Source organism: Callionymus lyra, chromosome 16, assembly GCF_982586985.1.
Source record: "Callionymus lyra chromosome 16, fCalLyr1.hap1.1, whole genome shotgun sequence".
Taxonomy (NCBI): domain Eukaryota; kingdom Metazoa; phylum Chordata; class Actinopteri; order Syngnathiformes; family Callionymidae; genus Callionymus; species Callionymus lyra.
The window spans coordinates 17,080,203-17,107,522 of NC_141833.1; the positions used below are offsets into that span (position 1 = coordinate 17,080,203).

At 38.2% G+C, this 27,320-nt stretch overlaps 1 protein-coding gene across 1 annotated transcript; it reads left to right on the forward strand.

The window, feature by feature from the left end:
• Positions 1-27,306, forward strand: tesk2 (testis associated actin remodelling kinase 2). The gene is made up of 13 exons (XM_087810316.1): positions 1-319; positions 4,318-4,626; positions 4,693-4,812; positions 10,185-10,306; positions 14,109-14,157; positions 19,805-19,951; positions 21,099-21,181; positions 21,730-21,814; positions 21,879-21,962; positions 22,469-22,555; positions 23,510-23,639; positions 23,725-24,255; positions 25,365-27,306. Exons 2-13 carry the CDS (start codon positions 4,504-4,506, stop codon positions 25,649-25,651), a joined length of 1,848 nt encoding a protein of 615 aa, XP_087666442.1. The 5' UTR covers positions 1-319; positions 4,318-4,503; the 3' UTR covers positions 25,652-27,306.
• Positions 27,307-27,320: the final 14 nt, after the last annotated feature.

The window sequence follows — 27,320 nt, forward strand, 5'->3', positions numbered from 1 at the left end:
CTGTCAAACACAACAAGCGTCGCAGATGTGAGGAGACGTATCGCTCCAGAGACGCTTGTCGTGTCCACGCGGAATTCCACCCTCGAGGAAAGTGGACACACTCGCAGGAAAGTTACTGTTGGAGGAACTTTCTGGACCAAAAAAAAAAAAAAAAAAGCTAATGTCTGAGTTTTGTTGACAAAACTAGCAACTGTTAGCTGCTCGGCTAACTCTCTACGAACTTCTCGTATCTTGGTTCAGTTAAAATTAAACTTCGTTTTCAAAGGAATGGAACTTTCCTCCACGTTTCCCGTCGACGGTCACGCCTGGACGCAAGAAGGTAACTTTGAACTTCTTATCGTTGTGGCGAATAAAGTCAAGACTTCCGTTATCAATATTTCCACTTCCGACTACACCTCAAACTCGTACATTTTCATTTAGAAACTATTTAGAAATGTATTGCAAATCCTTTTTGGGGATTTTAAATCACTTGAATGCATCAGAGTCGTTACTTATCTTTATAAAGTCTTAGTAAATCCTCTTGTGTTTTCATGGTCTGCAGTGGTCAGTACCTAGTCCAATTGTACCAATGTTTAACTGAGTTTCTTGTTCACCCCCAGCAGGGAATCCAGCACTGACCCTATAACCAGGGGCCCCTCAGCATAATACATGTTTTTAAATGTTAAATTCATGTTACTCTTTGAATACAAAATATATATATATATATATTTTTGGTCCTTTTTCAAGTTCTTCGCAATGCCTAGTTATTTTAGGATTTTTCACCCCTGATGTGTGTTGTTATCGGTGTTATCTTGACCTTTTAAGTATATATTTTATTGGGTATTGTTCTGATTGTTTAAGCGCTTTGTGACCCTGGTCTATAAATATATATTACTTACTTACTTACTTACCCTGGTCTGTGAATAATAAAACGTACTTACAGCAAACCTGGACAAGCTGCAGCCCAGGGTTCACATGCAACTCTTTGACTGTAATTTTATGTGACCTTCATGAGGTCAAAGATCATGTTGAAAACATTTTAATGTATATTTATTTAGATTTTTCATTACTAGTCTCTAATTGCATCTGAAGTTTTTTGTTAGTTTAAAGGACTTTTGGCATATTTGCGAGTATTTATTGCCCCTCCTATGTGAGATTTAGATCTAAAAAAGTGTTAAATAAAATACAAAGCAATGTTGATTTCACTATATTTTATTACTTTTTTTTAATACTTTTCACTCCTTTCTTTTTGCTTGATGGTCCCTTACAACAGACATTTTATAAAATTTGTCCCCTTAGGAAAATGTAATTGCTCACACGCAATTTCTAGATATTCAGTCCTTGGACTCGGTGATGACATTGGCATTACAATAAATTCAAATATAGTTTTTTTTAAGAGTTACTCCAATATGCAATAATAATAATAATAATAATAGAAATTACAATAATAATATTCTTATACAGCAGGGTGATCTATGAGAGGGTGTGTTTTTATTTACTTTGTGTCAAAGCAACATTCCTTTTTTTTAATGTTTCTACTGGAGTGGAATAGCTTAGTGTATTATTCCAAAAAATGTGTTATTATTCCCCGGTTATCCGAAAAAAACTGCGATATTAATAAGATGGAATTTTTTACGGTCCACAGCAGAAGTGTGGGACGATATCAACACGTGTCTGTTAAGTGTGTCATTCCTAAGCCTTGGAAAATCCTGCAAGTCATTCTCTATTAATTATCCGGAGCCCTGGAGGAATGACAGGTATGCGGCGGCTCGTGTATCTCAGCAGTTTACCTTCGTGATCGTCGACAGATAAGAGGTCGCGACTCACCTGCGCGACCAGATCCCCGTCTTATTCTCCGCACATTCTTGAGCAGATCAGAACAAAAACCTCTCCGACTCAGCGAGCAGCAGGTCAGGACATGTTATTCATGTTTTTTTTTATTATTTATGAAACTTGCTGTTGAAAGCACATGTGACCATGAGGAACCTTCTCACTTCTCATTATCGCTTCACTTTTGACTTACGGCTGACTTTTTTTTTTTCCTTTTTCTATCAGCCTTGTTATTCACGAGCGTCGTGTTCCGGCCCCTTAAACTAGCGTTTAGACATGTGGCCCCGGGCTTCTCCAGAGATGTCCCATCTGGTCCGGGGAAGCGACTAACCGCACTCTAAGGGCCCGAAATAAAGACGGGCCGCTTTAGAAATCCACCCTTCACATGATAATCTCTTTGCTGTGGTGCGTCAAAAGGCGGGATCGGCCAATATGTGCGCAGGGTGTGTAGTTGTGGTCCATGAGAAAAAAGCCATGCTTGCTCAAAAGGATTTGTTAATCATTGTCCGTTCATGTTTTAATGTATTTTTCTCCTTAATGATTACACAACTTTTTGTTATCATCCATACATCTTTATCTTGATGTATATCTTTGCAACTTTTGAAATGTAATGATTTCTTAAAAGAAAAAATTAATCCTGATCAAACGATTCCTTTTATAGACTTGAGAAGATGCAACCAGGTCCCTCAAGACTTGTTGCATCCCCTAGAGTCCCATATTGTTAAGAATCTGGTAATACGATACGCATCACGATACAGTGGCAACAATGCAGTTTATCGTGATACTGTAGTAATGAGTATATATGTGTAGTATTGTCGAGTACTTGACTCTGGTGTTGCAGTATTTACAGACCACATGACTCTAGACTGAAGTCATAACTGCTTTCATTTGTTTTGAAACCAAAATATGTCCAAATATCAGCCTTAAAAGCTGCTGGAGTCACTGTATCCTCTCGTCCTCAGTCATCGCCAGGATTAAATTGTTCCTATTGATAGATGGATAAACTGTGAAGGATGTTACGACTGCTGCAACCTAGCCGCTGTAATTTTTGCTTTAAAAACAGCTGGATTCCACTGTATCCTCTCGTCCTCAGTCATCACCGGGATCTTCCAGGATTGTATTGTTCTGTTAGCCACCAAGGACATAATGACAGCTGCCATCTAGTGTCCGGAGGTTCAAGTGCGACACAAAAATGAATAAACTGGGTGAATATTTGGTTGTTAATTGTAAATAGAAAAATTACAATTATTTTATTCTACACACACTTTATTAAAATATAAACCCCAAAATAATTATGATAAACTTAAAATACGATTTGAAAGCCTAATAAATAAGATTTGATAGTGGCTGAAAAGGTGACGAAAAAGGCGGTAAACTGTATGTGAGGTTGGCGTGTAGCACAGCAGTGTTAAAATCATCCTCACGCGTGTGCGATTGTGTGCGTTTGGTCAGTGTCGCCTCAGATGTGTGTGTGTGTGTGGTGGACACTCGCCGATCAATGCCAGCTGTCTCCAATCCCAGAGTTCAAGATCTGTTGATCTATTCTCGATGGCACCACGTTGATGAACCGTGTTGCTCTTGGACTCTAAACCTCCCTCCAATAATACGACACCGCCGCCTGCGGTTTCATTTTTTTTTTTAAGACGCAGATGCTTGTTATTTCTCAACGTCGCTGTCTGAGCGCTCGCAGGAAAACGAGGTGTCTCCGGAGAGAGGACGGAGAAGGAGGATGGAAAAGCCTTTTAAGGACGTGACTCGGGCAGAAAATGATCTCAGAAGTTGTTCAGTAGGTCAGCGGGACTCTGTGGGAGTCCGATGTGGTGATGTAATGGCGGTCAGAAGGAGGAATCTTTTCGGGGATATTAACAAATGTTCTCGATCGGAATTTCAAAAATATCTATCGGTGGTTGCTCTGACTTGGGTTTTTGCCTATCTTTATGGGGGGTCAGGGGGGCTTTCCATTCCAATGGGGACGTCAAGTATTTGAGTCGTCTTTGGTTAATTCGCTCTGGTTTGAAGTCGCCGTCGCTCTGGAGTAATAACCAGGTTCTCCAGGAGATTCAAACCGTCCGTCGTCTTTTTTCCGAGCCCATGAGCTCATCGAAAGTTCACCTGGGAATCTTAAGTTCTACTTCCCGACATCATCTGGAAGAGTTTATTCCAGGACCTGGCGGACAAACACACAACAGCTCCCGTGAAGTGAAACATTCACATCTGCGAAAGCTCCTCGTTTTACGTGTCGACTCTTATTAAGAGACGAGAAATTAAATGTATCCTGACGACGTGAGGAAAACAAGCTGCTGCTCATGGGTATAAAGTTAAGAAATCTGTGTGCGGTGTTGAGTCAGTGTTGGCCCAGCGGGTCAGAACTTAATCTCTTCTCGCGCTCATTACGAAACAAACTCCCTTTATTGTCGTCATTTGATCCCGAACCTGCTCAGTCGACCTCGACTCGTTAAAACGTTAAAGAAAAGCTTCCATTTATATACTTTTTCTCGTTGTTCTCAGGTCACCTGTGGCTCCGGTCGTCCGTCAACCATGTGATACCGTCTTCATCACGTTTATGAGCGACGAGCCAGCGCCCGTCGTTGCCGTGGAAGCGTCGGCGCCGTCACAACGACCCGGCGTTCCTGTCATGTGGGTGTCCCGCAGACGACCGGCCCCCGCACTGGCATCACCGTCTACGACCTCGCCATGGATCGGAACAAACGCAACTCCATCGCCGGATTCCCGACAAGACCCGACCGCTTCACGGAGGACCGGGACGGTATAGGCGGCGTAGGGGGATGCGAGATGGGCGTGGGCCCGCCCTCGCAGGTATGTATAAGAAGCGTCAGCTTCCTCTATAGTGAGATTGAGCTCATATCTTTTCGGTGTTTCCAGATGAACCGGGTGTGGCCGTCGTCCTATCGGGCGCTCATCAGTGCCTTCTCCTGTCTGACCCGCCTGGACGACTTCAGCTGCGAGTGGATCGGCTCTGGATTCTTCTCTGACGTCTACAAGGTGGGTTTGAGAAAAACGGTCTTGACAGTGTAGAGTTACACTCCGATGCTCATCGTAAGTATCTGGCGATATGATGCATATCTCGATAACAGGGGCAACGATATAATACATCGCAGTATATATATCGATACTGTAGTAACAAGGATATATTTTTAGTATTGTTGAGTACTTGACTCTGGTGTTGCAGAATTTACAGACCACATGACTCTTGACGAAGTCGTCATTTGTTTTGAAACCAAAATATGTCCAAACATCAGCTTTAAAAGCGTCTGGAGTATCCTCTAGTCCTCAGTCATCGCTAGGATTTAGTTGTTCCTTTAGCTGTGAAGGACGTTACGACTGCTGCCATCTATTGGCAGGAAGTTCAATTGAAACACTAAAATGAACAAATTAAATAGTTTCATATTAATTCTAAATATGTTAAATTATTGTGGGGAAAAAATTGATACAGTGCTGTTGAAAATCTAGTACTAATGCTAACTACTAATATATCTATGACAATGTTAACTAGTAGTATATCTATGGTAATGCTAACTACTAATATATCTACGGTAATGCTAACTACTAATATATCTACTGTAATGCTAACTTCTAATATATTTACGTTAATGCTAACTACTAATATATCTACGGTAATGCTAACTACTAAAATGTCTACGTTAATGCTAACTAATAATATATCTATGTTAATGCTAACTACTAATAAATCTATGTTAATGCTAACTTCTAATATATCGACGGTAATGTTAACTACTAATATATCTACGGTAATGCTAACTACTAATATATCTACGGTAATGCTAACTACTTATATATCTACGGTAATGCTAACTACTAATATATCTACGGTAATGCTAACTACTTATATATCTACGGTAATGCTATCTACTAATATATCTACGGTAATGCTAACTACTTATATATCTACGGTAATGCTAACTTCTAATATCTACGGTAATGCTAACTACTTATATATCTACGGTAATGCTATCTACTAATATATCTACGGTAATGCTAACTACTAATATATCTACGGTTATGTTAACTACTAATATATCTACGGTAATGCTTACAACTAATATATCTACGGTAATGCTAACTACTAATATATCTACGGTAATGCTAACTACTTATATATCTACGGTAATGCTAACTGCTAATATGTCTACGGTAATGCTAACTACACATATATATCTACGGTTATGCTATCTACTAATATATCTGCGGTAATGCTAACTACTTATATATCTACGGTAATGCTAGCTACTAATATATCTACGGTAATGCTAACTACTAATATATCTACGGTTATGTTAACTACTAATATATCTACGGTAATGCTTACAACTAATATATCTACGGTAATGCTAACTACTTATATATCTACGGTAATGCTAACTACTAATATATCTACGGTAATGCTAACTACACATATATCTACGGTTATGTTAACTACTAATATATCTACGGTAATGCTAACTACTAATATGTCTACGGTTATGTTAACTACTAATATATCTACGGTAATGCTAACTACTAATATATCTACGGTTATGTTAACTACTAATATATCTACAGTAATGCTAACTCCACATATATTACCTCTAGGTTATCAACAATGGATTTGTAATATCGTCCCACTTGAACTCTGACATTAATGATTCTACTTTCCCATCTATTTGCAAATTCTGGATAAAAATATTGACTTAATAGAAAAATGTAAAAGCATAGCTAATGGAAACTAATGAACAAATCTTTGTGGCTCACATTATCGGCAACAGAGGTTCACTTTAAATTAGTTTTTAGCCCCATGCCTTAAATGTGGCTTCTTTTCCACAGAGTTGTATTGACTCAAACACTCCAGTCTAAAAGTAGATGGCGCTGTGTAGGACCACACCATACATCTTTCTCAAGGGAAACCCATAATGTTGGGTGGATGTGCCGCCTGGTGTGACAGGATGTTCCTAAAAAAAGAGTCCTATCTGAACCTTCATGTGGCTTGTGGCGCGTCTGGTTTCTCCATGTAGCGACGACAACCATAGGTTAGCGAGGGCAGCGTATTAGTTTGATCGCGTCACAATGAAAGTAGTGGAAAGACTGACGACGGCGGCCTGTTTACTTTACGAAGGACCGTCATGTGACGGCAGGTTCCGATGTTTAGCGTCAGGAAGACGCTAAGATAACAAGAGCAGTTAATCCGTACGCTATTAAGTCAAGAAGGGCATAACAAAGAGAGGTGTGTTGTGGACCTTTTGTCTTATGTGAGTTCAAGTGCAAAGAGTCTAAAGCCAAGTATCCAGCGGACACACACTGGGGGCGCTGATGAGTTCCCTGAGGGGGATTGAGCTGAAGCATAAAACAAGTGCGTAGTGTGTTTCTGAGAGTGTTTTTTGAGTTAGAAAGTTAGTTTGAATGAGAGGTTCAGTGTTAATGTTTGTGCATTAATTAACACACACTTGCCCTTGTGTTCATGAAAGGAGGTAACCACACACACACCCCCCCCCACCCCCACACACACACACACACACACACACACACACACACACACACACTCTGAAGGCATCTATGAGAATACACTTAATCATACCTTACTTTTATCATAAACAAGATTATTTTAAAATACTTAAGAACACCTAAGTTTGATATCATCACTCATAGCTCTGCCAGTTTTCCAAGGAACATGCTTATCTTGACTTATCAGTAGCCCTTGGATCTTGCAAGGAAAAGGTCAGTTTGTATATGTTTGAATAGAGAGTTACGTCTCTGTATTTGAACTCGATCAGCACACTCCAAAAAAAATAATTCAAATGGTTGCAGAAAATGAGGGGGAACACCTAAATAAATAAAACAAATCTCTAAATTATCGCAGCTGCGTTGATGAGTTCAGTGAGAGGGAGTGAGATGAAGTGAGTTGTAGATGGTTCATTAGAGTTGAAAAGTGGGTCAAAAAGGGCTTTTATTTGAGTTAAAATACTATTTATTGTTCAGTGTTGCTTTTGACTCAGACATGTGAAACAAAACAAAAAATAAATTATTATAAGTTTGGTTTTAGTTAAGGAATGTTTCGAGTCCTACAACAGCAGCTAAAAAATAAAGTTTCTTATTTTTAATAAAATGTATCTTAGAAAAAGAGACAAAATAACATTACATTTGCAACAGATGACGGACCGATGTGCCGTTTGAATATGAGCGACGTGGATTTGATCAACAAGCCCATAAAGTGGTTTTGAACCGGCCTTTTATTCGGCTCTGTCGTCTTCTGGGTCTGTCGGTTGTCCTGTGGCAAACACCCCATCACTGCGGGCGGCGTGAACACTGCAGCTCATTGTGTTGTTGTGGCGGCGTGAACTGCAGAGCAGCGTGGGTAAACAACAATACCAGTGTCAGAGTGGAAGGTGGGGGGGGGGGGGTTCAGTGAGGAAAACCAGAGTTGCTGTCATCATTTTCAAAACACAGAGATGAAGTTCAGTGCCTTTGTTTGTTTGACTCTTGCCTCTTAAAAACGTAATGTTTGTCCATCTAAACTACTTGTTTACATCAGACTATACTCTTGTAAATAGTTGTCAGAGAAAATAATACAACATCCCATTTTGTGGTACGCTTTAAATCAAAGTTTCCATCACTAATGGGTCCTGGGTTTGCCCTATGGACTCCTCAATAAAAATCCATCCAGGAAACATCCTGACAAGATCTCAAGGAACATCAATTGGCTTTTCTTTTGAAGATCCGAATCTCTCCTGGATGATAGATAGTCGAGATAACTGGAGAGAAAACTCCTTCTTGAGTCACTAGAAACTAAAGATCACAATTAAGACACAATCTATCATCTGCTTTGTCTTCTAGCTCAGCTCTTTCTTCACTCAATCCTTCCTTGACTCGTGAGCGAGACCCCAAAATACTCTCTTGAATTGAAAAAAGAATCTCATCAACCCTACTTTGATTCTAGAGTTCAGTCTGAAAGGGATTTTATTTGAGCCAGAAGGATAGTGTTGTTTCACGTGCCTGAGTCAAAACCATCAGAGAGAAATACACTTTATTTTTCGATTCAGGGGTGTTTCAAGTTCTCCCAAAAAAAAATTAAACCCTTTTTTTACAAACAGATTTGGATGAGAATGAATGGATGAAAAACGTTGTAACCATTGTAACTCCGTAGTTTAAAGACTGTTACTCATAGAGAAGGTGATCGAAAAATACTAAGATGTTTTCTCAGTAGAGACTGAAGTAGGAAAAAAAAAAGTGAGGGAGTTTTTTCTACAAGTCGCGACTCGAGAGTCGAAATCCAGTAAAGAAAAAAAAAAAAGTTCCGGATTCCTGTGAAGGACGAGGGTTTGTTTAGAGACAGTTTGGAGATGGAAGAGGGGGATGAGGACGAATGCAGATGGGGGGGGTGTATGAAGAGTGAGGGATGGGGGGAGGTCGGCAGAAGGATAGACCGACGTGGGGGAGGAGTGGAATCCGTTGTTTCTGCCGTGCTGTGGTGGAGCTGCTCCGAGCGTCCCACCTCCTTCTTTTGAACTTGATCTGAGACGAGGAAGCTGTTTCACCGTCTGAACAAAAATTGAACTTGAACTTCACTTTGACTTTAAAAAAAAATGATGCACATATTGTACACTGTTGCACTTTTTGAAGGGGGAACCTTTATCAGTTTCATTCAGCTTCATGCCCTCAAACCGTGCAGTTACCACAAAAAAAACCCTGGCTAGTTGCGTGGTTAAATATTTAAAAATAAGTAAATACTTCACATTTATATCAGGAAAATACTATGAAAGTCATAGTAATGGACTTATTTTAAAGTGTTTGTCCTCAGATGATTTGACTTTTGGTGTTGTTGTGTAGTTCCATCTGGATTTTAAAGGTTTCCTCATGCACTTGTTTGGCATGTTTACCAATAAAGTAAAGTCTCTTTAGCTTAAAAATGATTGCAAAACTTTTGATGAGTCAGTCTCATCTCGTGTTTGTCAAATAAACATGTGGTTGACATTTTTTTTAATGTGTGCGTTTGTTAAGAGGAAGTCAGAAACCTCAGATCAACGGAACAGTTATCAGGAAGTGTCCATTAGAGGTCGAGAGAACATTTCTCTGTAGAGACGAATGATCTCATCTCTCCTGGACTGGATCTTCCAGAGGCTGAAACGATAACAACCAACACTCCACCCTCACTAATACACCATTGATTTTCCTCTTACTGGACACAGATGCTGGTCACGGCCGGTCAGCGGCAGAGGATGACCTCGATTCACTTCTTTACTTCCTCTCTTGTGTTGTTAATGCCTCAGCAACAACGTGACACACTCACAATATTTTGAAATCAACTGTTTCTGTTTCTCATTGCATATCAGAAATTAAAAAAAATGTCGCCGCTTGTGTCCCAGGTGTGTCATCGAGCTTCGGGTCAAGTCATGGCTCTAAAGAAGAACAAGATAAGCAGCAACCGGGCCAACATGCTGCGAGAAGTCCAGCTCATGAACCGCCTGTCACACCCGCAAATACTCAGGTGGGTGTCGCCGTAATTCATTATCCGGAAGACAAACAAAGTTACGCCAAGACACGTCACCAGATGAAAGGGTTTTTAAGTAACTTTTGCCCCCAGGGTTTGACTGGATCGGGCAAATGGCGAAGAAGTTGACTTGTGCGAGTGTCGTATTCCTTTGCCGAGGTCGGTCTGAATAGATGCCATTGACCAGGCGGCACAGTTCGCAACCAGAGCCTTCTCCGTTAACAAGAGCTTGAGTCAGAGTTTATTGTGCTTTTAGATCCGTTTTAAGACTGAACAAAGTATTTTAAATACCACTTTGATCAACTTCGAAATGAAGATTAGGATCAAAAGACTGAGTCACGCTAAGATGTTGTAAGATATTTGTATGAAGCAGGAAATATATATATTTTTTATTACTTACTTATTTGACTATATGGTCGACGGTAGAGAAATGATGAGCAGCAACAAAAAAAAACTACTGAATAATTTTTTTAAGTGATTTTTAAAATTAAAGTTCTTGTATAAAAAGGCTTATTTATAGGTAAACAAAAGTGAAATATCATGCACAAATGAATGAAAACTTACCTGAACTACGAAAATAAAAAATAAAAAGTCACAATAAGAGGTAAAACATGGAAAAAAACACATAGAATTCATATAAAAATGTTCATAAAAGGAGTTTGAGTGACGAAACATGTCACTTTTCATTGACAAAAAGACTTAAAAAACAACAAAAAACTAAATATATATGAAATTCCAGAAAAATACAAATAAGTTTACAATTATACGGGAAAAAATGCACAAAAAAAGAAAAAAATTAATAATAAAATGTAACTACAGAATGACACGTTTTATTTTACTACTAAACTAGTCAGTGAAAAAAAAACTCAACCATCACAGAAAAGCACAAAGAAAATTTAATAAAATGTCTAAAATATAGATACTAGACTTGAATCCCAGAATAAAAATAAAATTAAAACGCACAGAAATCTTTAAACGATTGATTGTAGAAAAAAATAATTGCTATGTGTCGTATAAAAGTCGCTGAGAGATTAACTAGTGTGTCAGCGGAGGTTGGCATGTCGGAGTCGTCCTTATAACAACAACTGTGAAATGATTACAGTCTCGGTCACGCTGGCTGATCATTGTGTAATCGCCGAACAAGAAGCTTGTAAAACAGGATAAATCTGCTACAACAAATCCATTAGAGGTAATTACTGACTCACAGAACCACTGAGTCACTAATCCAAAGGCCTTGTTAAAGGCTGGTTCCTGCGCTCGCTCACGCACTCACCGAGCTTTACAGAGATTATTTAGAAACATCTAGAATAAACAAGGGTTTGTTTTTATATCTCCTGAATAGAAGGACAACAATCTTTTGTCTGAGGTGTGTCCAGTGTGCAGGTATTTATCATCCAGTTACAGACGTGTATCTTCAACGATAAACGCTCATTAAAATCCCTTTTTTTTTTTCCTGGTTTATTAGAAGTAGATCTGACGGGTTATTAGCTCAGTGGTTGGCAACGGTGGACCGTAAGTCAATTTGAAATGAAACATCTGCGTATGATGTTCTTGGGAGTTAAGGGTTTGTTTATCTAAAGCATTGAAGATTAGTTTCCTCACTATGATCCTAATTATGTTTCGTGAATCACACACATGGGTTTATTTTTGGTTTTGTGTTTGTAGAATTGTCATAATTATGAGTTTCTTTGTCCCTTTTTTCAAAGATGAATTATACAATAATAATAATAATAATGCATTATTATACATTACTGCTAATTTTCGAGGACAAAACACTCCAGTTGATGTTTCAACTTTGTAACATTAACAAGTCTAAACTGACATAAATAATCAAACTAACAACGTATTGTTTACTTGTTGACAGGTTCAAATGTTGTTGTTTTTTTACTTCATATTTTAACATATTTTTAACACACACAGACCAGAATGACCGAAGAATTTGTAGATCATGAATCTGATTGATAATAAAATAAACTTTAAAACTTGATAAACATTAATAATAATAATAATAATAAAACGAACGTGGGAAAGTGATTTCTAGCTGCTCTGGTAGGACTTGAAACATTCCTGAACTGAAACTACACCATGATTTCTTTATGGTTTTGGATTTTAACATGTGATAAAACCCTGAACAACTAGTCTTCTAACTCAAATAAACCCCCTTTCCTGACCCACCTTATAACTCTATTAACACTCAACTATCTACACACTTGTTTTTACCACTACTAACATCGCTATCTATCTCTTATTTCTGCAACCATTTCAAATACTTATCTTGGATCATGTCTTGTAGTACACGTCCATGTACAGGGAAGTAAAACCTATATTCAAATGCATGTACAAACTGACTTTTCATCTGAAATAACATTGATAAGTCAAGATAAACACGATTTCTGTGTGATTCATAATGATTCAAAGCCAGACATATTTGTGTGCGTTCATCTAGGGAACTCCTTTCACGAACACACAACCGTGAAAGTGTGTTATTTCACGCACAAACATGCAACACTGTCTTCTACAATGGCGTCTCTGTCAGGGGGCCACATGTGGGCCGCGTTATGTATTTCTGCATGTTTAACAAGCGACACTGAAGGCAAGCATTGTGAGCTGGAGTCCATGTGTGGGACCCGCAGGGTGATTCTGGTTTGGTGGGACTGGGAGTGTTATGGATGTGTTATTGACCACACACGCACAAACACGCGTGCAGATGCTGTAGAGAGTGCAGCAGTGTGCGATATCAGGAGAACGTGCGATAAGAATACAACGACCAAGAGTTGAGAAATGATGTCGAGATTATCCATTCTTGAAACTACCGTTGACTGCAGGGATTTCCTAACTTCCTCTATTCACAGCCACGAAATTCATCTTCGACTGAGAGACTTTGGTGAAATCTTGAGTCGTCTCACACGTCCAATACTGGCTCTTAAAGTCACTATCAAGTCTTATAATTTATGTTTTCTTGTGTTCATTTCAAGCTGTAATAGTTTTTTTCTTGGATTCAGAAGTTGAAAATCTTCATCATAAATGGATCCTGAACTCTAAAGCTCTTGGATTATATTCGGGCCTCATTGTGTCCCAACGGTTTTTAATGTTTGTTTTTGACACGTCGTTTTAAAATCGTTGTGTAAATGTCATTAAGATCAACATGTCATTAACCTACTTCAAAAACAGCAAGTATTTAAATATTTTCTTTTCATTTCTGGTGGTTTTGATTCATCTAAATACATTTTCTTTAAACATTTTCCAACACAAACTTCTTTCCTTTGTCATTACTTTGACTCGTAGTAGATGTCTGCCTATAAGTAGCCTTTAATAATCTCTTTTCCTTTATCTTATCTTAAGCACAGACATTGTTATATGTAAGAAGAAAAAAACTAGTCCCAGATTTGGCCTAAATTTTGCCTCTATATTTGGTCAAAAACTCTTTCTCTCCTCTTAAAATAGAGTAACACATAGTGAACCTCAAACTTACCCATGAAGACACACAAGATAGTTTGTGTAGATCAGAGACGTGGACGATAAATGTGAGGAATGCAGGTGAAGCCCTTGTTATGTTGTTTTAGCACAAATTTCTTGCCCTGTCTTGTCCGCTGGAAACATTTTGTTCCGCGGCTTTGTCGCTCTTCGTCTAGAGAAACACTGCTTTTATTAAAAAAAAAACTACACAAGTGGTCAAAAACACGTCCACCAATCACTACACACACTTGAGACAAAAGTAGTCACGAAAACAAACGGGAATTCATCTGAAGAAGGACATTTTCCTCAGTTTAAATTTCTTTTTTTTCCTTGTCTTTTGTAGGTTCAAAGGTGTTTGCGTTCATGAGGGTCAACTCCACGCTTTGACTGAGGTAAGAGGTCACTTCCTCTGTTTGACTGAATTCTTTCTAACGTTGACTATCTAAAGGCTAAATCTTGACTGACTCGATGATGAAATAATGTTTGACTCTTTGTTGACCTGTTTTAACATCCTTTAGTTTTGTGATGAAATCTTGTTTCCAATTTTGTTTTGAGTTTTATTTCTGACTCGGCTTTGACTCGTATTGGTCCGTCAAGGGTTGTGTGTTTGCCTTGGGTTAAGATTTTACGGTTGTTTTGGTCTTTTTTGTATACAAATCTATAAATATTTTGTCTTGAGTTATCGTTGAACTCAAAGTCTAGTTTGACGGACTTCCCTGCATTTCAAGCCGTCTTTTTGTTTGTCCAAAGATAAAGTTTTGTTTAGTTAAAAATACCCAAATACCCCACTACAAACTTTATATAAACTGTATTAGTTCTGTGAGTACGATTGTATTACTGGTGTTATTACTGCAGTAACACGGGGGAAACATAAATAGAAAAGTCCTCATCAGTGTAAAATGGAGGACGAGATGTTGTCACTGTTACATAAGCTGTGTTTGTTTGTGCCTGAAAGTGAGAGGAGGAAACAAACCGCTAATGAAATTCTCCCGTGATGCCGAATGTTGGAGCGTTAGAGTTACAGAGAGCAGTATTTTAAGGCTGCTCTTAACCTATATTTAACTTGTGTGTGTGTGTGTTTTTAAGTGTGTGTGGGAGTGTGTTTGTGAAAGGGAAAACTTTCTGGTGCAAAGACTCTCGGCGAATAAATTTAGCATCATACTGTGTAATTGTCAGTGAGGTTGAGAAGGTCACACATGAAAAGGTCCAGCAGAACTTGTTGTTACTGCAGTAATACTACAATCAATTATATACATGTTTAAGCTCTATATTTCATCCTAGTTGTATCTACATACGTCACCAACCTTTTTTTCTTAATATATGATCTAGTACCCGAAGAAAGAAATAATTCTACTTTTATGTTTGAATGCCTTTTTTTTTTATACACTTTTTAAAAAGAAGTACATTTATTAAAAGTTTGTTAGTAAAAGATGAGATTAACAGTTGTTGTTTTTATTGAATGCTACAAATAACAAATATAATAAACATCAATAATTTTAACGAAATAAAGAATTTAAAAAATGTTTGTTCAGTTTATTTTAAAAGGATAATGTGCAGTTACATTTAAAATATGGCTCATAGTACACTTGCATAAACTAATCTCAAGTAAGCTTTAAATATATACATGTTTAAATAGAAATATATTCTTATAAATGAAGGAAAATAAAGAAAGTAAATAAATAAAATCCATCCTCCTTACATTGGCACCCATAGCAGGATGGAAGAGAACTTTGGGGTCTTTCCATTTCTCTGATGGGATATTTACTTTATTAATTTAATTTAATTTAATTTTACGGTTAATTAATATTTGGTTAATGGAGAACGAGAGCCACATAAAACCAGCTCACAGGCCTCAAATGCCACCCGGGACCGTCCTTGGGAGTCACTAGTTTTAAAAACGAAATAAGGAGTTGGAAGATGCTTTGGTTGCTAAATATATAAACGGAAATGAATCTTGTTTAGTCTGGACTGCAAAGAAAATACTTTTATCGACTAATAAACTTTACTGTCGCTTTTGTCCTAATTATAGATGTTTTGTCTCTTCGACTGCTTGAGGCGATTCTTCGTCACAAACTGTTCAAACGACTCTTTGTGTGCAGAATCATCGCAGAACGTACAGCGTTCACGACATGCACCTCCAGATAAACAACTGTATTCATCTGCTTTTACGATGCTCCCGGGCGCACTTTTTAAATATCGCCATCTTCACGCCGACAAAGACCAACTTTGTCCAAAGAGTGTTGGTAACGTTACGGACGAGAGCAGACGCGCCGCGGCGGGTCTTGTTTTCCTGCGGCGGTGTAAACAGATCCTGTTGTGTCCAGACAAAACTGAATGTTCAGACTCCGGTAGCAGGTTCGCGCTGTTTGGTTATTCGACTCCCACGTGGAGCCTTGAAAGTAGAGAAGGAAGCCTCGCACAGATGCTCGCACTCTAACGCACCGTTGAGGTTAATGGATGAAAAAAACCTTAGTGTTTGTGGAGCGTGAGCCACACATGTTTGATGTGAGTAACATGAGCTAATGTTTAACGTCGTTTCTTTCATGTTGGTGCCAACAGGATGTGACTCATCTTACATTTTCACTGGCTTCCAGTTTCTTTCAGAATCAACTTATAATTCTGGTTCTTACTTTCATGGTCAGGCTCCTCCTTACATCACTGATCTGATCCAGCCTTACACCCCAGCTCGGGCTCTGAGGTCTGTGGAACAGAATCTACTGATGGTTCCTGAACACGGTTCAGGACCAGAGGAGAGAAATCCTTCCAGGCTGTTGCTCCTAAGCAAAACGGAAAATACGGTATCAAAAATCAATTTTATTTATTTAATAAATATACATTTTTAGTAAGAGGAAGTCTCGAGTTCGATACCCCAGCCTTACCCATTTGTTTAAATGATAACAAATTCATCGCACAACTAAAAACATCAGTAAAACCTCAAAGAACGAACAGTAATAGTTTCTATAGTTGTCCCTTGCAAGAGAAAGCACTTCATTCATGGGTTCGTCATGAACGTTGGGGGTGGTTTTCCAGGGGCAGAGGCACCTTTTCATCATGTGACATCCTAGTCCCTGTCCCCCCTCGTTGGAACCGCCATCGTAATTGCACTCCGGCCTTGAGAGAAACGTGGCGACCCGTGGTGGGATTGTCTGGTGGTTGGAGCGGCTTCCAGTCGTCAACAAGGACCCTTTGTTTCCTCGAGTCAAATCACACATGTTTCACATTTCCATGTTTCTCATTTCCTAAAGTACAGATGTACGCTTGTACGGATGATGCCGTCGTGTGTCTACCCAGAGTGCAACACTCCTGTAGGGGGTTCTTCATCAAGAGGCTTCTCTCAGAGACTGAATTGCTTCCTGATGGACCTCGATCTATCGGAGGTCTAGTAATCCGTTTCTCAGTTGTTGCTACTTTTAAGTTTTCCTTATCAAGTCTACTTGATGGACAGAAAAAAACTGTTTCTCAATCGTCTTCAACGGCCGATCAGGCAGCAGGTGATGAAAGAGAGATGAAATCTCTTCCTCCGGTTCCTTCGTCTGGCCTTTGAAGATCTGCTTTTGAAGGTCTCCACAGGAATGTTCTCCAGCCCCTCACACGTCACGGTCGGAGGTAGACGTCGACTGATGTGTTGAACTCGACATATTTGACAGTCAAGACATATTTAAACATTTGCGCGTTTTAAACAAAATTCATTTTCATTTTAATTTGGAATTTTGTCTTTTCTGATTCTTTAAATATTTGACACTTCTTTTGCTAAACCACCTTTTTCTTAAGATAATATATATATTATTTTAACAATCGTCTCAATATACATTTATATCTGCCTTTTTTTTAACTTGTTTAAATTTTTTCCTCGAATTTCAGTATTATTTCCATTATTATTATAGAGAATAACTGTTATTTTATTAAAGGGAAGTGTTTGCTTTAATATTATATATATTTTATTTCCTCCAGCAATCTTTAAACAATTAATCAAATACATTTATTATAATTGCTGTTTTTTTTAAAAAGAACAATCACTTTTGTTCCTCAATAACTTGATGTCCGTGCACAAGTGTCAATAAAGAATGTGGCAAATCAGTTTTTGGAGACACATTTTAAAAGGGTCCATGTTGACGTATGAAAAATATAATATCATAATACAGTATATAACACACATGATGGTGGGAAAGGCCTTTTTTTTTTGCGAGCGTGTTCAGATCTGTCGAGGTTGAATCGCCTCATTTCCAAAATTGCTTTAGACTGAAAAAAAATCCCCTTTAAAGTTTCCACTTCAGCGCATTTTTTCTATTCCCGGCCTTGTTTATGTCGAGCGCTGCTTCCTGCGAATTCCAAATGGATGTGGGAGTTCCAGCGAAAGATGTTTAATAAAAGCTATTTAGAGCCGCGGCCTCGCTTGTCATGAAATGTAATCTCCGTGTGGAAGATCCTTCGACTCGAGATGATTCGAGATTCTTGTGAGCCTGGTGGAGAAACAAGTCTTCAGACCCCGCCTCACCCCCCCATCCTCACCCGTCACTCCAACATCAAGCCTGACATGTCCCAATTTCCTCCTTCATCTCCTCACGGCTCAGACCAGTTTGTCGTGATTCGTGACATGAGATTAGCGCGTCTGCAACGAGGTCAGACGAGTCGTCTGGATCGGAGCCGACGAGCCGACAGGCCGGAGGTCGCTTCGACCCCTAATTTAGCCGTTCGCTCATCGGAGAGATGGAACCAGCAGCCGTCAGATCCATACAGACTGTCTGTAACCCAGAAACATCAGTGACGGTCTGGAGGGTTTGGTTTGGTGTTGGTTGGATTCTAACAGATCTGTGGTCAGGTCTGGGATCAAAAAGAAATCGAATTTATTTTGTCAGTCTCAGTGTCAAACTCAATCAAACAAGGGGCCCGAAATATTTTGATGATGTAAGTCAGGGGCCAAAAAATAACCTTTTTTTTTTTATAATTCTCAGATGACTCTAATGTTGTCTTTTTTTTTGAGAGATTTTATCTTCTTTCCTGATCAAAAAAAAAGTCTCTGTTCCTTATCTTATCGAACATCTTTATAGGTCACTAGGTCTTTAAAGCAAACATCTGGTGGGACAGAGTTTGACACATGCTATAGTGTGTCCCTAAATGAAGTGGTCTTTACACATCGTTTAGAAATATGTACAAGTAAACATCAAAATTTAGATGACATTTATTATTTTCATGAATGAATGAACTGATGATAAGATGTTGTTGGTGTTTCATGGATCCATCTGGATTCAGGAAGGTTTTGAAGGATTCGTTGGTTTTGGGTCAGACAACACAACTCTGTGTTTCTAGAGCTACAGATAAAAATATATATATTTTACTCAATGTTCAATATAGCCAAATAAAAATAAATAAATAAAAATGTATATATCATTGTATTAAATAAAGGGTTCATTGTAGTTGTATATACAGTATATTTTCTATTTTATTCATAATTATTTCCATTTTTGCAAATAAACGATCATCAAAAAAGTTGTTTGCAAAATTGCAAAATTATTATATATTTCTTTATTTTCATCAGATTCTATCAAATCGAATTAAGGGTTCATTTATATATATATATATGTTTGTAGGTCAGAGAACAAAACTTACGTTTACAGTTTCAGTTAAAAAGGTGAAAATATTTGTCTTTAAAATGTTATGTTTAATTGTACATATTTCTAAATGATGTGTAGATGACAACATTTCCCCTTTTTTTGGACGCCCTGTATATCATGATTTAAAACTCAATGCAAAAGATTTTCTTGATATTTTCAGGAATGAATGAATGAACTGATGATAAGATGTTGTTGGTGTTTCATGGATCCATCTGGATTCAGGAAGGTTTTGAAGGATTCGTTGTTGACTTGTATGGCTTCTAACTGCTGCTTCTTGCTTCCTTTGGTTCTTTTCAGAATAATAACAACAACGTAGAAAAGTAGACGTTGTAAAGAAAGTAGACGAACATTTAGGAAGCTACTCAGAAACTTCTCGAGCGAGAGAACATCTGGTTCACATCTGGTTCTTCTTCTGTGTCTCCTTCAGTACATCAACGGCGGGAACCTGGAGCAGCTCCTGGACAGCGACAAACACCTGAGCTGGCCGGCTCGGGTCAAGCTAGCCTGTGACATCGCCAGCGGTCTGGCCTACCTGCACGGCAAAGGCATTTTCCACCGGGACCTCACGTCAAAGGTGCGTTCTGTGGAAAAATGTCTAAATATAGAATGATTTGTTCTCTATTCTTTCAATCAAAATGAGAAGATGGATAAAATAAGAATGTTGCTTAATCAACAAATATATTTCAATTAAAAGATTGCTTAAATGTAATTTAAATAATTTAATTGAACCAACAGTTTTAGGATAAAAATTATAATATTTAATTAAATTACATTTATTTCTGTGATTGAATAACAAGGAAACGAATCTAATAGGTTTAGGGCACAAAAATGATTATATTTTTTTCTTTTCCTTGTATAATTTTTCTATCAGCTGATATTTAGGGTGAAATTTAGGTCAGACAACACAACTCAACTGTGTTTCTACAGTTACAGATAAAAAAATAATATTTTACTCAATGTTCAATATAGCCAAATAAAAAAAAAATATATATAAATGTTTATATGATTGTATGAAATAAAGGGTTCATTGTAGTTTTATATGCAGTATATTTTCTATTTTATTCATTTTTATGTATAATTATTTCCATTTTTGCCAATAAATGATCATCAAAAAAGTGAATTGCAAAATCATTATATATTTATTTTCATCATATTCTATCAAATCGAATTAAGGGTGCATTTAGTTATATATATATATATATATATATATATATATATATATATATATACTTGGAGGTCGGAGAACAAAACTCACGTTTACAGTTTCAGTTAAAAAGGAAACAATATTTGACTTGATTTATGTGCAATATAACCATATTAAAAAATAAATTGATACTAAATAAATATGTATATCATTGTATCAATTGAAATAAAGGGTTCAATGTAGTCATATACAGTATTTATATTTATATATGTCGTTTCAATTGTATTTAACTAATTCCATTTTTGCAAATTAATTATGAGGAATAAAGTTTCAATAAACAGAAAATTCTTAAAAATGCTTAAAATGAATAACTACAAAATGAAAGAATAACGACATTAACGGTCTTTTCTCGACTGCGTCTCCTGCTCGTACGACTGGCTCACAGTGTCGCTGACGAGTCATGTGATCAGGAAGTGGACGCTGGTCCAGATGTTGCTCAATCACAAAATATATTTTTCTTTTAATTTCCTGAGTTCTGCAACTTCCTGACGCTCGTGCGTCTTCTTCTCCTTCGCAGAACTGCCTGATCAAGTGCGACGACAGCAGCTACAGCGCCGTGGTGGGAGACTTCGGCCTGGCGGAGAAGATTCCCACCAACCTGTACGGAAATAAATCTATATAAACTGACCTCAGAGTCCTCACATGTCACAGCTAACTCCACATCAAGCAGATTATTCCTAACTTCACCCATCACAACAGACACCCTGTTAATGCCAGATTATCAGATGACACTGTTTCATCTCAGGAATTCTCGGAATTCCCCCTTTTTTTTCCTTCCCTAATCTCGTGTTTTTATCCTTTAATTCCATATTTACAGACAACATTAGTCATGTTCGCTCACACAGATGGGATTATTTCACTTTCTCGATTCTCTCCAGGATTATCCACGAACTTGTCATTTAAAGAAACTTATTGTTTTAGTTTCAAAAGAGCAATTTCCCCATAATTCCACTCAACTGTTTATCCTGCGTTTAAACACGTTTAATTAGACTAAAAATAGCAATTTAGCTAATCCAACTTAATCCATGTATATTTAAATGTCACTTATAGTGAGGATTGGAACAAAGTGGATTATCCATAACATTATGACCACCTCACTCGGTTGTGTTTATTCTGTTGAGTTGTAAACATTTGTGTTAAAACTATAGTTCCGAGGCCGAGAAGCTGTCCGTGGTCGGCTCCCCCTTCTGGATAGCCCCGGAAGTTCTTCGAGACGAGCCGTACAACGAGAAGGTGAAGAAGATTCATCACCATTTTCTTTTAAAGATTAAGAAATAATTTCCTTTCTTTTTTTAAGGCCGACGTTTTCTCCTACGGGATCATCTTGTGTGAGATCATCGCACGAGTCCAGGCCGACCCCGACTTCCTCCCGCGGACCGAGGTCACTGAACACAACTTACTGATGATAAATAGACAAATATATTCAATATTGTACTTAAATTATGTGTAAATTATTCAATTAAAAATGTAAATTTGATCAACTTAAAATTAAGGATGTAATTTAGTAATATTTTTTCAATATTTATCAGTGTTAACTTTATCAAAAACTCTATTTAATATAAACTAGTTAATTGTTTTTATTTCATTACTTATCATGTTGTTGTTGTTATTAGTTTTTAAAAATGCATTATTAAATATATATATATATAATATACTCATTCACACGTGTGTGTTTGATATTGTTTTAAATATTCTCTTAAATATGTAATTTAATGTCATGAACATAAGCTAAGAGGAGAAAATGGTCCTGAGATGAAACAATGTAATTTATTATTAATTATTGATTTATAATCTATCATTATTGTTATTTTAAGTCAATTATAGACACTTTCTTTCCACCTGGTATTTTATGTGATACTTTCTTCTTCTCAACTGTCGGACCTGCAGAACTTCGGTCTGGACTACCACATGTTCCAGCACATGGTCGGAGACTGTCCTGCAGACTTCCTCCAGCTCGCCTTCAACTGCTGCAACGTGAGTCGTCGACCAACGTCTCCTTTTTATTCCCTCGTTCCTCTCATCCTTTTTTAATTCACCCTCCAAGTCTTTCCACAACATTCCTCCGTCAGTTAGTCCCCGAAGATCACCTTCAGTCCCTCTCGACACCATCAGAACAAATGTGTTTGTTGTATCCCTTTTGTGGTCTCTGGGTGAAGATGACCCGAAGGCCTGAAAACAAATGTGTTTGTGGTATCCCTTGTGTTGTCTCTGTTTTCAGGCCTTCAGTTCATTTTGACCCAAATTTGTTTGTGGTTTCCCTTGTGTGTTGTCTCTGGGTCAAGGTGGCCCAAAGGCCTGAAAACAAATGTGTTTGTGGCATCCCTTGTGTTCTCCCTGGGTCAAGGTGACCTGAAGGACCGAAAACAAATGTGTTTGTGGTATCCTTTGTGTTGTGGCTGTCGACGTCTTCGGAATGGGTTAAAAAAAATTTAGAAGAGGATTATAGATGAGGATAAACAATATATACAAAAATATACAAAAAAAAATAGTGCCGAAGGAAAATAAAAAAGTGAAATAAATGAAGTGCAAAAATAACAAAACACAGTAAAACAAGTTAAAAAAAAGTATAAAAGTACACCAATAAAATATTCATAAATAATTCTTTTTTTTTTTAAAGCAAAAAAAACATTTATTTGTAAATATTATCTCAATTATTGATTCAATTATTTTGAAGAGCAAGAAATATTTCTAAAGTAGGTCAAATACATTTTTTAAACAAAGAACTAAAGAAAGTAATATTAATACAATATATATACTGTCGGAGACATTTTCTACTTTAACATTATATAATATTTGTTATCAAGAGTCACATAAATACAGCACTTTTCTCAAGTCTTCTCCAAATGATGCCGCATTTCTATCCCAACAAATATTTGTATTGACTTTATTCCATGTTTAAGTTGATAGAAAATCCTCTCCTCCCTCCAGATGGACCCGTCGCTCCGTCCGTCCTTCCCGGAGATCGTGCGTCACCTCGAGGAGATCCTGGCTCGCCTCAAAATCCAGGAGATGGTGTGTGAGAACGAGCGGGACCACGACAAGAAGATCATGTCCAAAGGTGACGCCGCACAACACGCTGAAGACGCACAACTCGCTGAAGACGCACAAAGTCGCTCAAACAGAAGTGTGTGTTTGTGTTGCAGGGGAGAAGATCCAGGGCTTCAAGCGTCTGAACCCGCTGGGCTTCCGGGACGACAAGATCCCGCCCAAGTCCCCTCGGCCCCGACGCAACATCTGGCTGAGCCGCAGCCAGTCGGACTTCTTCGCCTGCAAGTCCGGGAGGAAGATCGACGTCCAGGACCCTTACTACGACCCCCCCACGCCCCCGAGGACGTCCAGGCCCCGCAAGATCAACCCCTTCACGGCCCGGGAGGACCTGTGCGGGGGCAAGATCAAGTTCTTCGACGTCCCGAGCAAGTCGGTGTTCTCGCTGGTGTTCGACCTCCACTCGCCGCCGGGCAGCGTCTTCGGCGACCCGGGTTCGGGCCGCGCCGGCGCCGGGCCGCAGCTGGAGGGGTCGTACTATTGGCAGCAGCTGCCGGGCCGACAGTGTCACTCCCTCCCCGTGTCCCCGCAACTGCCTCGCTCGGAGTTCTTCCAGCTGGCCTCCCCCGCCGGACCCTTCAACACCCCCGCCCCGGCTCACTCCGGCCAGAGTGGCACGGCGGCACCAGGTGAGTCTCGGGTCGGAACCACTTTTCTAAATCGGTGACATCAGAAAATTGAATGGTGGAATTTAACGATTCAAATTTTAATACTTATTATTTTTTTATAGAAATGTCTTTCATTTTTAAACATTCAATTATTTTTTAAATACTCAAATTATCTAAAAAATAAATACAACTTTCTTACGAATTGAGTTTGATATTTTACTTCCAATGATTACAATTTTTTTTAGATATATTCTTTAGATAATAAAATTAAAAATGTAGATGATAGTGCCGTCTTACCAGACTAAACCAAACGAGCACTGAGCTACTCGATCTAACTTTTGAATTTACACTTAGCTGTACCATGAGTTTAACTTATCGTCTCTTTGTAAATCCACCATGATGGATTGACGCTCCAGTGCCTCGTCACATGATCGTCTGTGCGTCGCGTGATTGGCTGGAAGTTCGATCAAGCAGCTCGGTGCTCTATTGGTACTGTCTGGTGACACTGTTATACCAACATTTGTTTTTTTATTGAAATCAAAAGAAGCTACGAATTGAAAAATATTGAAGTTAGAAAATGGATTTTTCTTATATTATTGAAATTAGAATATTTAACTCTGTGTTAAAAAATAGTTTAATTTGAATTAATTGATTTTATGTATTAAATTATTTATAAAACATTAAATTTAGTTATTTTGTTTTACACGCAGAGTTTGTTATTTTAATTCCAATAACTAACAATTTTCTAAATTCTTTCAAATTTCAATATACAAATTTTGTCGCCACCAGACAATATTGATTTTGGAAATTAAAATTTTGAATGATCGGAATTGGAATATTAAACTGTACGGAGCTCTCGACATGACAAAAACAATTATTACAAGTTAGTATAATTTTTTCTCGTGTCATGACTTAGACTCTGTCAAGCTGTGGAAATATTTATATATATATATCTTTATTAAATTATTTGAAAAACGAATCAACCTTTCAATATACAAATTATTCAAAAATATATATATTAAATACTAAAAAAATACTCTGATGACACTGATATACTTCAAAACCCAAAGGCTGATTCTTCTCATCACCTCTAAAAAAAGCAGCGTTTGATCCTCTGTGGTTCCCTGCAGGTGCCTGGTCCGAGTCGGTTCCGCTCGGGAACGACGCCCGACAGAGGGCGGCCCTGGGTAGCTGGGCCAAGAAGTACGTGGTGGTTGAGATCCCGGCGTACTGCAGAGCGAGGGGAGGGGGCGACGAGGAGGAGGAGGAGGAGGAGGAGGAGCTGGAGGGAGGTGGTGGTCAGACGGGCAGCGAGGACGACGTGTTCGAGGAGAGCTGGTCTCCCACCGTCCCCAGCAGCGAGACCATGGACTGCTGCAGCAGCCTGGAGGAGGACGACACAACAGCCCGGATGTAACACACACACACACACATATACACACACACAAAAAAAGCACTTCAACACGGCGAACTCCGACCCCCGTCGGCGCAGCAGAGATTATTTTTCCAGATCTGTTGTTTATATTAAATTTAAAGACGATGTACATTTTTTTTTTGCTCTTAAATATTCTGTAAATGTAAATTCTTGATGTGTAAATATCAAGGGTGAAAGGTCGGAACTATTTCAGCGCGACCCCAATGATTAACGGCGTCACTTTCAGCGTTACTATGGTTACTTATGGTCGTTACTTTACATGTGCGGATCACTGTCGAGACACGTGAGAAAGAAACTTTGTGTTTAGTTCTGAGATTCTTCTGCAGATGAGTACCTTTATTTTGACTCTACGGATTTATCGCGACATTTCTTCCTCCGCTTTTGAGAGCGTTTGTTTGCTAACGGTGATGCTAACCATTCTCTGGATGTCGTTAAACTAACGTGACACAAGTTGGCGACACGTGATCGATAAACGCCGACACTTTAGTTTCATCATGGAAACATGGGATTGTAGCATGAAACCATCAGCTAAGGCGGCTAACTTGACATATGCTAATTGTTAGCTTCAAGAGTAAATCACTTAGTCGACGTAAAGAAAATGATAAGCTAAAGCTGCTATTCTTGCATAAAGATGCTAATGGTTAGCATCACTAGTATCAGAAAACGACAACAACTACAAAATAAAACGTGATTTGTTTATGGTTAGCATCACAATCATCCAAGTTCTTAAGTTAGCATACTTATACGTCAACAATACAATAGAAGAAATATAGAAACTTTTGCATCATCACAGATTGAAGAAGAAACCACTATTATAGCAATGACTTGCTAAGATAATATTGGGATGCTAATAGTTAGCATCATAAGTGTCAGACGGTAGAAATCGACAACAGCAATAAAATACATTTTATTTATTAGCTAAGGCAGCTAACCTTACAAAGAGATGCTAACGGTCAACATCACAGGTATTAAAACTTGTAAATCAACAGCAGGATAACAAAAACTTCAGGGGATTAGTTGGCAATAATAATAAAAAAAAGATTAGCTAAGTTTAGCTACATTTTTATAGAGACGCTAATGGTTAGCATCATAAGTATCAGATTTAGCAAATCCACATACTTGAGAAGTTGGGGAAATATGTCGACATTAAAATGAAAATAATGGGTTAATAACCTTGAATAGACGGAGAAGCTAAAGCTAATGGTTAGCATCACAAGTAGCACAATTCAGAAACGGTTAAAAAGTTGTTCAGCAAATGTTTGATGTAGTTTTCTTTGGACAAACCAAAGACGTTCAGCTTGTCATTAAGAGCCGACTTTCTTTTATGGTGTTTTTAGCTTCAAAGCTTGACGCGAGTAGGTTCCGTCACGTCTGGCTTGTCCAGTTCCGTCCATAATAGAAGGGTCGTCCTCACCTTACACTCATATTTTCCTCCTTGTTTTTCCTCTCCAAACACATTTCAGGATTTCTGTTTTGATGGTTAAAATTCGTCCTGAAACTCTCTCTGCAAAATATGTCCGTGATTTAAGGTTTAAATTTGAAATGATTACTGATGTCTTACATTTGTATATTTGTGTAAAGAGTTTTTTTCTGCTTCAAGGTGTTTTTGCTGATAAAATAACAACAAAGAGATTCTATTTTTGGGGTTTGT